The sequence below is a fragment of the Penicillium expansum genome (genome assembly GCF_000769745.1).
Source record: "Penicillium expansum strain MD-8 chromosome Unknown contig8, whole genome shotgun sequence".
NCBI classification, from domain to species: domain Eukaryota; kingdom Fungi; phylum Ascomycota; class Eurotiomycetes; order Eurotiales; family Aspergillaceae; genus Penicillium; species Penicillium expansum.
Window position 1 is genome coordinate 624,253 of NW_015971309.1, and position 13,880 is coordinate 638,132.

Genomic DNA, 13,880 nt, shown 5'->3' on the forward strand with positions numbered 1-13,880 from the left:
AAATAAAAGAGACACGCTAAATCGCTTCACAATATCGAAAAAGCGCCAATAGAATACGTGGGTATACATGTATGATGGAATTTCCAATCATAATTAGAAGGATTGTCATCCAACAATCCCAGGTGTGGTTTGAGACAAGCTCACTCAAATTTGCCAGCAATGATACTGCTGCAACGGGACACGTTGGCACTGGTGGGAGGTGAGGCACCGCGGCGCATGGTGTATCCATCTTCGTCGAGCCACCACTTGGGGTAAGGGCCAAGAATGAAGCTGCCCTGGGCGTCCCAGCCAGCGACCCAGTGAATGCCATCGTCCAGGAGGAAAAAGCGCAGCTTTTCCGGACGGCCGCCCTTGTGCAGCGGGGCATCGAACCAGCGACAGCGTTCCTCCAGTTCGGATTCAAACATGTAACGATGGAGGATGCGGCAGTAGACTAGCGCAGCAGGAACTTTTTCATCGGTCTCGCACCCATCCCGATGGATGAGGTGCCATCCGCGACCAGGGAGGAACTTGTATGTTCCCGGGACGGGGGATTGCCAGTGTTGTTCCTTAAGGTCGCTGTCGCGATCGCCTTTTTGGAACCAGTAGGTAGGGCAGAAGATAGCTCGCGCACAGAGGAAGAGATTGGGGGCCATGATTGAGGGTGGTATCAAGATCGAAAAGGGTATGTGCAAGGATGACTTGTCCTCGAAGATCGGGGGGAAAGTCCAAGTTGATATAGAAACAGCACTGGTGTACAAAAAAATCTCAAGGGCTAGAACGGGCTATAAGTCGACAGCCATGGTGAAAAATAATAAAATATCGATCAGTCAAAATCCAAGCTGAGATGGGAATTTGACGGGTCTCCCGTATGTTGTATTCACAAAAGCTCGGTGAAGGACCCCTGAGAACCTTTCGGGAGACAAAGAATGTGGAACGGCAAGCACACTTGGCACGGGGTTGTAATCTGAGGCAAGGACTGGTTGAGAATGTCCAATTCAAATAGCACTGGCCAGACAGCAAGGTATTTTCGTTATCGATGCGGTGAGTAGGGGTTGGCGTGTTTTAAGTCGGGGAAAAGGGGTCGCGATAAGCTTGCAGGTTTGAACCTTTGAAGGAACAGCTTTGTCCTTGATAGCGGGAAAACAGGATGGTGGGTGGGAAGCGAATAGGGATGGTTGAAAAGAGCTTTGACTTGCAGCAATCGGCAACACGCAGTAGCAGGCACACGCACGGCTGGCCGGTGTTAGAGCTCAACAAGAGCGTGTGCTATAGATAGGGCATTTAACTGGAGGAATGTCGCCATGGTGATTTGTAGATATATATGAAGAAAAGAAATCAAGAATGTGTGTTTGGATATATTTGGCGGTCAGATGGTGGAACAAGAAAAAGTCAATCGACCCGCTCTTTTGCCCTTGGCGGCCCCAATTGGTTAAGCCACAACTGCGTAGCTCTAGAACCTCGGGACTTTCCCGCACTTGCCCGCCGCCTTGGAGTGGCTGAAATGGCTGAAAATGTGGATTATCTAACCGCTGACCTGAGAGATTTTCACGTGCGGGACCTACCGAGACTTGGCACTCTCATCCTTTGGCTCGCGGCTTTTTCTCTTCTCTCCTTATTATCCCGTTTAGGGCTGATCTCTTTCCTTGTCTGCGTCATAGCTCCCCCCAATTGATGTCCACCGGTTTCACACGAACGTTTTCTGACTCAATAATAAAGCCTCGAGCTCTTGGCATACATTCCCCGGCGGGAAATTTCCAGGCTGCAAAATTCTTTGTGGCGCAGTTGTCCTTGTGGTTCAGCCCTATGCTATTTCTGCTCGGGCTTGTCCTAACTTGCAAGACTTGCCAAGTTATATTCTACTAGTTTCTCATTCCTCAGTGTTTACTTTTTGCACGGCCTTCGATTGCCTGTGATGTATCAGTCTCGCTATGGCCAGCATAACTGATATATGGTGTGATGACTGCATGCCGCATGTTTACAAGTTCATCACTATCTAGGCTTAAAATATCCCTGTCCATGCGTAATCACAATCCCGACTGACGTGTCAACAAACCAAAAATCATTGCTGTGCCACCTGGTCCAGAGCCTCGTAGCTATAGGCGATCGTAACTATAGGCGATCGTCAAGCAAATCCTTGCCAAATTTGCAATATGACATGACGCATGGCGTTTACGATAATGGAAATATTTCTGAAGGGAAATAAATATATCTCTAATGTTAACCCCTTGATGCAAGATAATGCAACACCAATTTTTTTGATATCCGAACCCTGATCCTTTTTGGTTTTTAGTGCTTGAGCCCCTTTCGAGGCATCGGCCTTCTTTCAAACTGCCCAGCCCTGGAGGCCAGATGATTTTATCTCATTCACTTATATGGCTACCGCCAGGTCTTCCCCCTTTGCTACATGGGTCAAGCTTATTCGGAGCTCATTAAATTGAGTACCTAGTCAAGTCCAAAAATTTTAGACCACTACCATACTAGGGTATTAAGGGATTCCCAGCCGACAGAAATCACTAGGACTTATTTAAAGAGAAACAACCGGTCTTCTAACTTTCTTAGTATCGCTTTCACAGCCAAACTCTACGTGCCAGATTTCAACAAGCTGACGTGAGAAAAGAGGGCGCCGAATGCCCCCGAATCCTACGGGATTACTCTTGAAATCATTTAAATTACTCCGTATTCACAATCTAATTAGAGCGCCAGTCACTCACGACCTAAACCCTATCCTAGTCCGAGTGAGGCCCAGTACGGTCTACGTCGTGTGAAAATACATCTGTGCACTGCCAGGGACATACCAATTCCCACTCTCTTTCCATGGGAGCCCTCGAGGACTCAGGGCGCCCCGACTCACCTTCCACAGGATTCTCCATGTCATCAGCCGAATAACAGCGATACCTCTTCTTCCCTTTGAGCGGCATTTCTCCGCCCATGCCATCAACCCCACCCACCACCCCCCACACCGGTGGCGCCACCAATCCATCCGGGCAGTTTGTCAAAATCCTCGACCTCGGCTGGGATATGTGTCAGCCGGAAAATCAGCCTGACACCGCCGCACCCACGCGCATCATGGCAAACGCGTCGAGGGTTCATCCATCGCGGCGTCCACGTGCTATACAGCGACACCCCCAGAATCCACACAAGGTATATACCTAGCAAGATGGATATGAGGACCGCGCCAGCGTGAGGTATATCCGGAATTTGTTGGTCACCGCCCATGTCCCAGTGGGGCGTTCCTCTGGTCTACGATCTCGCAATCGATCCCTGCATTGCATTCCCACGTCGATAGCTAGGAATGGCCCTGGCGCTGAAAGCATATTGTATGCGTTTACGGCTTGAAACCATATAAGGACTCGAGGCAAGGGTGGTGCTCACTAACGAAGTTCGATACGATGGTGAAGCGGAGAACGAGCGAGCTGGAGTTCCCTCCTCCAGCTAGAAGCTTGATGATGAGCACCGGGTCATTTCAGCCTTTGTCGGCCAGCGCCATACTCTGTCCTAACGTCGGGCTCCACTACTACTACTACTACTACTACCTCCCCCGCCACTGGCGGAATACGACGGCTGTTCATTAGCAGATCATTGAAGCTGATGGGGTGATCAACACCGTGGCCACCGACTGTCAGAGGTGAGCAGCCTGGAGACAGCGCTCGTTTTGGGCGTATGTGCTCATCATGCGGTGCAGGTAATTTGCCAAACTTTCCTCGGGTTGAAGATTGACAGTGTAGCTTCAAGCCCCGATGGGCCGATGGGCCAGTATAACCAAGACCGCCCGGGCAAAGAGCGCAATCACTGCGTAGGCCAGGGTCAAAAACACGATATGTGGCGCGCGCGCCGGAGGATGTCGGAGGGGATCCGATCTCTCTCAACCTTCTCTTCACGGTTTCTCCCGGTCGCTTATTAAGGAATGAGCAGAGGGAAAATCGTCTCTCGGGTCTGATCCTCCGGTCATAATTTGGTGTTGGCTCTTAAAAATCCCTTAGATGCGGAAGATCCATGGAGGAAGTGTTCTTTACATCGACGCATGCGGGTGAGACTGCGGGGTTGTATGGGCGAAGATCATCGTCTGTGCCTTGTTTGGGGCCATAAATATTCAAGTTATTATTATACTCGAACTAGTACTCCGTATGTAGACTCCACGTGGGCGACCGTAGCGCTTTGAACTATCACCCCTGAACCTGCATAACCCCACATTTGGCTCATCGTGGTAATTCCAGATCCCACGATTTATTCTCATTAAAATCTTCTGTATAGGCTTTGCTGGATTGCTTTCCAAAAATTAGACCAGCGTGGAGTCAATGGGGCGATGACCGTTTTCTACACATCAAGACGTATATATATCTCCCAGGGTCGTCTCTCAACCAAGATAAGAAAAAAAAGAATACAAGCCGATAGCTATTTCTGTCATTCCTGGCTTATTCCTAGCTTTATACTGATCTCAAATTGGGATAGTCGGCGGGAAGTGAATCTACTGGGGCTATGGGCCCTATGACTGTGCTATGAGTAAATCGCGGCAAAATGTTATTTTGCCGAACCACTGAAAGTATCAACCAGAATTTTTCCCCGAAGTCACAAATGAATATTAAACAAACCCAATGTTAAAAAAAAGGATTGGAAATTAAACTCATTCATTTCATCATGTCCCTAACCTTCGAATGTATTCCCCTCACAGTCGAAGGCGTTAGCCTGAACCTATCAACGACCCATAGCCTCACCTCCAGCCCACCAATTCTCTTCCTCCATGGCTTCGGTTCCAGCAAAGAAGATCTCGCCGATCTAACCATCCAACCATCCTTAAAACACCATGGCTTCATCGCCTACGACGCCCCCGGCTGCGGCCACTCAGCAAGCAAGAACCTCTCCGCGACAGACATCCCGTTCCTTGTGGCGACCGCCGAAGCCTTGCTCGCGCGCTTCAAGATAGATAAATTCCACCTGATGGGCCATTCGATGGGCGGGTTAACAGCCCTCCTCCTCGCAAACCAGCATCCAGACCGCGTTCTCAGCTTCGTGAATATCAAAGGCAATCTTGCACCAGAGGATTGTTTCCTCAGTCGCCAGATCTTCATGTTCCCAGCCGATGACGATGAGGCATTCATGGATGCTTTTATTGAGCGCACGCGCACATCGGGCTCGTTTGCCAATGCTATGTATGCTAGCACCCTGCGCGCCCGGGTCCGGGCTGCTGCGGTTCGGCCTATTTTTGAGTCTATGGTGCAGTTGACTGATCATGGGGACTTGATGGACAAGTTTCTAGCATTGTCGTGTCCGCGCATGTTTATGTTCGGGGAGGAAATGCGTGGCTTGTCGTATCTACCATTGTTAGAGAGGGAGGGTGTTGAATTGGCTGATATTGTGGGCGCTGGGCATTTCCCCATGTATTCTAACCCCGTAGAGATGTATCGCCACATTTCGGGGTTTTTAGATCGGGTCGCATAGTGGGATTAATATTGTAAATAGAATTAGAGGTTAGAGGTAAATACAGAGATGAATGTGGGGCAGATACAGGGCATTTCACCCGACCATAATAAAAACCAAGGTTCCTGTTTAGGGTTTAGGGCCATATTTCTAGTTCGACAATAATGGACATCGACGCCAAGTGATGCGTGGGTATTAAGGTTGTTCCGGAAGACTTTATCCTCTTAGTAAAAAGCTTTTTTTTTTTTTTTCTTGGGTCTGGGTCTGAATATAATTTAGGAAAGAACAATTCAAAGTTGTCATTGGAAAGAATCAAATGTGTATCAGTCCGAATGCCACCTGGGTATTGGCGGATATTTACATAAAAAAATATTCTAAATTCGGTATCTTTGACTCGGCTTAACTCACCTCCGAGCGCGACACTTCCAAGGTTGAACGGTGGTGGCCGGCTCGTGCTGACACGGAGTACACGGTATTACTCCGTACAAAGTATGACAAACTCCATTCACTAAGCCATTGTGGCTTGATTCGCTGGAAGAGGAGATTGGTATGATTCAAGTGGACCGGCCCTGATACGGTACCCCGTGGATTGCCTCGTTCACAACCGCACATGACGATGCCGGCTCAACCGGAATCGATGAGTTCATCTGTAAGGGTTCAATCGGATGCTCCGTATTCCTGCAAATAAATCGCTCAAGGGAGAAAAAGGTACATTTAGCAAAAGTAATATTGACGGTCTCCGTTGGACCTCCGCACCGGAACTAACCACAAACAGTGCGGGGACATCACGATTGGACCTTTCATTTGTGCCATCACCAGTTCGGGTTCTGAGACAAGCTTTTGCCGATGTTTAAGTGGATCATAGTGGATCTTTAGTGGATCCTCTGGTGGAACGAGGGCTGACCTTAGTGGCCAGTCGCAGAGGCTGCCCAATAACGAAGCTTTAGTTTCCGGTGGGAGATGCCTAGGTGGGGCCATGTTACATCTGGCGTGGAGTGAGTGGTTGGGGACTGATAACTTACCTTTTAGGTATTGGATGGACCATTGCTCGAGGTCCTGATAATGGTCCACACAATTTGCATGTCCAATCCTAGTATTTTCTTTTTTTTTTTTTTTTTTTNCCTGTTGATAACATGATTCCTCTGTTTTTTTCCTGTATATGAAGACAACAGTACCCTCCTTGATTCCTACTCTTTTTTCCTTCATCTCTTTTTTATAATTTGTGAACCTTGTCTGATTTTCATCATGGCAGACAATATCTCCGGCTCCAGCATAGGTGCCGAGGCCAATGCTTATCCGAATGAGGAAAAGATGGACACCAAGGAGCGTATCGTCTCTGCTTCCAACGACCCCCCTCCATATGTTGGTGCTAGTAGCTCGATGTATGTGGATACTAGCATCACCTTTGAGAACTATGTCCACTGGGCCAAGCGGTCGCGTGAGGTTGAGAAGCACATGCGGACCGACAATGTGGGATTTGAGTACTGGATTAGGAAGTGGTTTAATAAAAACTCCGATGATTCGGTGACAACACAAGGAGAGGCCCCGGGACAGCATTCTCCTGTCACTGACCCCAAAGCCAACTCTACCAGCAAAACGAACGGCCATAGCACAACCGACGATTGGGGCATCACTGAGGCAGAATGGGAACAGGCACAACGAGCCACGCGAACCGCAACCTGGGGTTCGATCTTCTATCTCATCACCACCGATATTCTTGGACCGACCAATGTTCCCTGGGCGATCAGTCAAATGGGCTTCGGACCAGGGGCTATACTTTACACTGTTTTCGGTGTCATGGCTTGTTACTCCGGCATGCAACTGTGGCAGATCTTCGTCGGTCTTGACTCCACTCGATTCCCGATGCGCAATTATGGCGATGTTGCTTTCCGTATTTACGGAAACTGGGCACGCATTTTCGTCAATGTCCTACAGAGCTTCCAGTTCTTTCTCAATGTGACCCTGCTCATTGTGAGCAATGGACAAGGACTGGCGCAGATGGCTACCGGTGCCAATGGCAAGGGGTTCCTTTGTTTTATCGCTGCTGAGGTTATCTTCATGGTCATCGGCTTTTTCCTCGGACAGATCCGTACCCTGCAACGCCTTTCCTACCTGGCCAACATTGCAGTCTGGCTGAATGTCATTGTTATCATCATGACCATGGCCGTGGTTTATGAGTACCCGCCTAACTATGAGGCCTCACTGACTAGCTACAATACTCCAAAGGGGCCTGTGAAGACAACCGGATACTGGCCCGAGAGTTCAACGCTTACCGACAAAGTCAATGCTATGATGAACGCTGTTTTCGCATACGGTGGCGCAACCATCTTCAATGAGCTCATGGCTGAGATGAGACGGCCATATGATTTCTGGAAGGGTTTTATCATTGCCGAGATATTCATCTACGTTTGCTACCTTGTCTCAGGCATGGTTGTGTACAGTGCACAGGGCCAATTTACGTTCAATCCTGCCTATCAAGGTAAGTCACATAACATCCAATGGGGGATCTTGAGATTGCTAACAATCCTGCAACAGGCATTCCAAGTTCTGCCTACAGGTTCCAGACTCTGGGCAATGCCATCTCATTTATTACCGGTATCATCGCAGCACTGCTGTATGGTAACATTGGTATCAAAGTCTTCTACTCTTCCGTGTGCCGCGATGTCTTCCACTTGCCCGAATTGAACAGCCGAACTGGAAAGTGGCTGTGGGTTGGGTTCGGTAAGTTACCATCTAGTTCTCCATTGCTCCATTTGTGAACGATCAGTAACAACCTCCCTAGTGCCTGCCTACTGGGCTCTCGCCTGGGTGATTGGCGCCGCAATCCCCCAAATCACCAACCTCACATCCTTCGTGGGAGCCGCCTGTATCCTGCAGTTTTCTTACACATTCCCACCACTGTTGCTGGTTGGGTTCAACGCCCAGAATGATGCGATACTCGTCGAAGAGGAGTTCAATCCCACAACTGGCCAGGTGCAGCGTGTGGACAATGGAATCAAGCGGTTCTTTAGAGGTTACAAGGTGAAGTTTTTCCGGAACACTTTCGATCTACTCTACTCGATTGCTGCATTGGGCGCTGCCGGTCTGGGAATTTGGGCTTCAGTCACTGCCATGAACTCGAGTTTCCAGGCGGGTAAACTGACCCCTTTCACTTGTGCGAACCCGGCTGGATAAATCGGGGTCCAGGGTTGGGTTATAGGTCTGGGGGCTTGGTTTGAACTTTGACAGGTTTCATAGATCAATGGGTGCCTCGGCGGATGTTTGTTCTTTGTTTCCTCTTTCCTCTTATATGTACTAAATGAAGATGTATAGATTTATGTTGCGACGCCTACAATGGTGGTTGTTGATGCCTTGTTTGCTAGACTTCCTATAATGTTTAGTTAGTTAGCTAGCTTCAGTTGTTTGTAAAGAATACAGGTTCCTTCTCTCTCAATTTAATATCTCACCTGGGCTGACAGTCAGCTCACCTTATAAGCGGCTATCACAACGAATAATGTTTACCGAGGACAAACGGAGTGTCCTACTTGGAGAAGGCAAGTCGATTACTCAATTAGGTGGGCCCTAAATCCCGGCGCTTTCGCCCTTGATAAATTTGAAGAGGTTCTCAAGAACAAAGGCAACTTACAAATCTGACACAATCATACAGAAGGAGACGCTGCAAAAAGCCGGAGGGTCCTTTGTAGGACGCAATTTAACCACACGTTATGATCTTCAGTCTCCTATTTACTTTTCAAGTATGAAGTATCTTTCCCACCTGCAATCCTTCTTTCTGGCAGTACACCGGTGAAACCTCATATGTTTACACGCAAGAAAATTAACATATTTCCCTAGCTCCCAGTAGCCGGTCGAAGTATCAAGCATATCTCCTCTATGCAGGTCAATTCCACAACTGGAATCGGAGGAAATTACGAAATGGGGTCAAACTATCAGACTACTATCAGACTCAGAGTATCAGACAAAGGTTACCCCTATCTTGCGAGACTGTCGCTGTAACTGACAGGGGGAAGATAATATATGGACTTGGACAAAAACGGCAATTTTCGTGTAACCTTTTCAGACCTCAACAGGGTTAGATGCCTATCTGTGTTGATTGGATTACGAGCTATACAATTCTATAATAATACAACCACCGTACACATAATACAAGATAGTGGGTTAGCCGCTTAGATCGCTTCAGGGATGCAAGGGTGCAGGGGCGAAAAGTCCCCGGGTCCGGCCCGGCAAATTGCATGCCATCACGTTGCACTATAACGTGCTCTAGATATGTGATGGCGATAATTCCGTGTCGTTAACCGAAGCAAACCGTGTCTTGCCGCAACATGATAATTTTATTTACAGCTTCATCCTCGGTCATCTTCTTGTCCCATGCATGTCGAACGTGTTATATTTGGTCGGGCAACAGACATGACCCGATTTGTTCTGTGCGGAATAGCTTGTTGCTTGGGGAGTGGAAGATACGTAGGCATATTCTTGATCAAGGTCTCTCCTAATTATTGCAAGTGGCAAAGAGGCGACAGGATTTCGTCTTAATATCGACCACGAGTGGCGTTGTCTCATTATGTAACACCTACTCCGTCAGGTAGACCTCGGGTAGAAGCTGTTGGGGAAATGCTACTCGGAATCAATAACTTTCCTAGCGTTGCCGGTGTTGCTTCATTGCGAATCCCACTCTCCGATTGCCGACTTCTGTCGGCTATGTTCTGTCACCTGTGCTCGTCCGAGTGTAATAGAGAGAATGGCTATTCTGGAAAGGGTTTCCGTTTCTATTTTCGCTAGTGAATGCAATGCTCAATGTTCCTCTATCACAAATATAATTAGCCGTTAGGGTTTTGTGATTATTAAAAGTCCAGTATCAAAATGCACAGACTCGTACTTCAGTAGGGTTGAAAGTCATACGCTGCTCAGCTACCTGGTCTTGCAAGTCGATTTGGTTGTTAGTTAGTCTATCAAATGGCAAAGATGTTGATTCATATACACATATGCTAAGGAGAAGATGTAATGAGAGCTGGGTAGTAAATGTCATATGACTTCGATCAAGATAACTAGCTAGGCTTATATATACAGAATTGAAATTGAACCTTATAAAATGACTAGATACAAGGTGAGTATCCCAAGCATACTACCTGACATGTTCTAAACCCTTTTTATCTCGTCGCACGGTCCTCAGCTTCTACGCCCTGTACTTCTTTGTGGTCCGAGGTGATAGCGCCATCAAAGGAAAGCTTCCCTTCGTTTGCAGTTTCGATATCACGCAATCTGCCAAAGGCATGGAACTTTTCAAAGAGAACATCCATCTCCTCGAGAGAGCGACCCTTGGTTTCCCTAACGACAAGGAAAACCCAGAAGGCCATGGCAAAGCAGAAGCAACCAAACATGATGAAGGTTCGCCAGCCGAGGTTACCGATGGCCGCAGGAGTCACGTATGTCACCACAAAGTTGAAGAGCCACTGGGTTGCCGATCCGCAACCAACACCGTACGCACGAAGACGAGTTGGGAAAATTTCGGAAATGTAAACCCATGGAATCGGTCCCCATGAGGCGGAGTAGCCAATGACGTAGAAGTAAATCATGACGATCATAGCGAGGGATGCAGACGAAATACCGCCGTTACCACTAGGGTCCGGGGGATAGGATACCAGAACACCACCCAGGATGAACATCATCGTGGACATCCAAATCGCTCCAGCAATAAGAGACCACCGCCGACCAACCTTGTCAATACCAATGATGAGGAAGATTCCGGTGGTCACTACCTTGACGATACCATAGATGCCCGTTGTGAACAGACTCGTGCTGCCTCCGGCCACTCCAACAGTCTGGAACAGCTGAGGAGCATAGTACCCGATACTGTTGGTGCCGGTCCACTGCTGCCAGAACATTATCAAGAAACAGTTGACAAATCGAATGCGGTTTCCAGGCAGGAATGGTTCTCTCCAAGTAAGTCCCTGGGTCGCTTCAACTTCGTGTTCAACGGCCGCTTTAATTTCCGCCATCTCGGTCTGGACCGCAGGGCTCGTAGTTGGCTCGGAGCGCATATAGGCAAGGGCTTCGAGGGCTTCCTCGAAGCGATTTTCTTTGGCTAACCAACGAGGAGATTCGGTCAAAAAGAACAAGCCAATCATCATAAGACCACCGGGCACAAGCTGGAATCCAATAGGGATGCGCCACTGCTTGGTTGTGGGGGCAATAGTTTCCGACACGCCATAGCAAAGCCAGTATGCAACAGTGACACCAATGACGAGGAATTCCTGGAAAAGACCAGCAATACGGCCACGAATCGCCGGGGGGCAGTTCTCAGACACGAAGACTGGAGTGATAGCCGACATGCCTCCAATTCCGAAACCTGCAATCACGCGTCCACCGTACATATATGATAGCGCGCCGGTGGCGGCGGTTTGGACAGCAGAACCGATAAGGAAGAACATCAGGAATCCCATGATGGAGTAGCGACGGCCAAACTTCTCATTGACAAAGGAGGCGAGGATAGCGCCGAAGAAACATCCGGCAGTGAGAAGTGAAACGACGTTCGATGAGACTTCAGCATTTTTGGCATCTGAGAAACCAGAACTTCCTTCTTGAAGTCCAAAGTCGGCCTTGAAACTTGGAAGCTCCAGCACACTTCCCATCACACCTGTGTCATATCCTATTCCGGGAACTTGTTAGCATACTATATGTGATAGCCAATGGGAAAGAGGAATTCTTACCGAATAAAAATGAACCCGTATATGCCACCGTGGCCAGCACGTAGACACGACTATTCTTGAATATACCCATCTTGCAGTTTAGGCTCCCAGAGTATGAAGTGAGGAAGAAAGATATCGGGGCAAGAAGGATTGGATATATAAGGCCCTGAAAAGAATGGAGCACAGACACCCCTCATCCAGCCAATTCTTGGAACAATTCTTGGAATTGTGTTCATTAAATTCCAATTGCTGGGGAAAGCGTACCCCGGACCCATTGTACCATGGAGGTTCAATTGCCGACAATGTGGAGTATGGAGAAATGAAATTCTCTGTTTGGTCCATCCAACTCCATCCACCTTGCATCCACCGTGCATAAGTGTCAACGGAGAAATTATATCCACGGCTAGATAAGGTTACACACCTTTCCCACTAAACGAAATGTGGAAAGTATGGGGCCCCGGGGGCGTAACTCGGCAAACCTGGAGTCGGAACTGTTTGTGATAGCCGGAAAATTTGGTCATTCCCTTTTACATTCTTCGAGTGCCTCCTTTAGTATCCCATTCTTCGAATAGCACATTCCCCGATGTACTGTATTTCTCCATGCCCTTTTTGGTGGTTAAGCTAGGTAGCAACCCCCAAGGTCAATTTGATAATGCGAATCCTTGGCATCATCTGCCAAGCCTTCCGGGGTCGGCTTCCCTTGGAGGCGCTCAATTGCCGATACCATCACCATCCCACACGGGCACCGACATGGGTATCCCCGGGACCATGGATATGTACTAAAAGGGGGAAAAATCATTGGCCCGAATGACTCGTACGGCTTGGGCTACCGGCATTACGCTGTTCAGTATCTCCGCATTTAGTGTTCACTTCCCCACATCCGCTTATTCCCCCACATAACCAGTATGACAATGGTTATGCCGGGGCACCCCGCGCGGCGCAACACGCTGATACTTAATATCATCACACAGAACAATGCCCTCGTTCAACGGATTAATCTCGCCAAGGTCTCTTACCACGGCGTTTGGCTCACTCCGAACCTTAGGATACTCACGACGACGCCAAGTTCCTTATTATATCAAATTATTGATATGACGCGTATTTAAATCTGCCTGTAACCGATCACTGTCACGAAGATGCGCACGGTTCCCGCCATCTGATGCTTTGGGGCTGTGCATTCAGGATAGAAGCAGCCGTGCTGGACTGGCGGCTGTCACCGATGCATGGAAGCAAGGTGGTTTCCTATCGCAGTAGCCGTGCTGGAGCGTGCATGTTAGCCACCTCTGCGGCGCTCGAATAGCCCACCGGACGTGCGCCGTGCATAACCCGGGTATTTGTATCGTCGATTAATGTCGCGGAGTCGTCGAAGACTATAACGGCACCCTCGAAGGTGTTGAGTTCGTCTGGGGTCTCGAGGAGCCTTTTCCGAAAGGCCGGTGAGATCACGCATGTCTTCAGGATTGCTAAGTTGTGTTACGCATGTGTTGCTGCACGGTTCTCTCCATTACAGCTTAATGCGTCTAGACATAGTATTTTCCTGCTTCTAGTAACTCTGCCATGATTCAGGGAGTCAACCGGTGCAGGGATACTTTCATCCTAAGAACTCGACGGCGGGTTGCATGTTCATGAATAGAGGGATACAAACAGCCTTTGCAGGAGGGTTTAGTGTTTCACAACATTGGGTTTTTGGTCGAGGATTTTGCTGTGCGGATTATACTATACTACCGAGACTGGGTTGATAGGCCTGAGTTTGATGACATGTATAAAGATGGAATTCTAGGTCAAAGAAATAAAAGGAAG

The 13,880-nt window shown here is 48.4% G+C and overlaps 4 protein-coding genes across 4 annotated transcripts; 2 read left to right on the top strand and 2 right to left on the bottom strand.

Annotated features, from left to right (window-relative positions):
• Positions 1-140: 140 nt before the first annotated feature.
• PEX2_004870 (uncharacterized protein) lies at positions 141-635 on the bottom strand (the record flags this gene model as incomplete). Its single annotated transcript, XM_016737764.1, has 1 exon — positions 141-635. One exon carries the CDS (start codon positions 633-635, stop codon positions 141-143), a length of 495 nt encoding a protein of 164 aa, XP_016598820.1.
• A 3,982-nt stretch (positions 636-4,617) lies between these two features.
• On the top strand, positions 4,618-5,418 carry PEX2_004880 (alpha/beta fold hydrolase; the record flags this gene model as incomplete). Its single annotated transcript, XM_016737765.1, has 1 exon — positions 4,618-5,418. The coding sequence occupies one exon, from the start codon at positions 4,618-4,620 to the stop codon at positions 5,416-5,418; it is 801 nt and encodes a 266-aa protein (XP_016598821.1).
• Positions 5,419-6,642: 1,224 nt separating this feature from the next.
• PEX2_004890 (putative amino acid transporter) lies at positions 6,643-8,571 on the top strand (the record flags this gene model as incomplete). Its single annotated transcript, XM_016737766.1, has 3 exons — positions 6,643-7,876; positions 7,933-8,118; positions 8,180-8,571. The coding sequence occupies 3 exons, from the start codon at positions 6,643-6,645 to the stop codon at positions 8,569-8,571; spliced, it is 1,812 nt and encodes a 603-aa protein (XP_016598822.1).
• Positions 8,572-10,541: 1,970 nt separating this feature from the next.
• On the bottom strand, positions 10,542-12,171 carry PEX2_004900 (Major facilitator superfamily domain, general substrate transporter; the record flags this gene model as incomplete). The annotated part of the gene is made up of 2 exons (XM_016737767.1): positions 10,542-12,040; positions 12,102-12,171. The coding sequence occupies 2 exons, from the start codon at positions 12,169-12,171 to the stop codon at positions 10,542-10,544; spliced, it is 1,569 nt and encodes a 522-aa protein (XP_016598823.1).
• Positions 12,172-13,880: the final 1,709 nt, after the last annotated feature.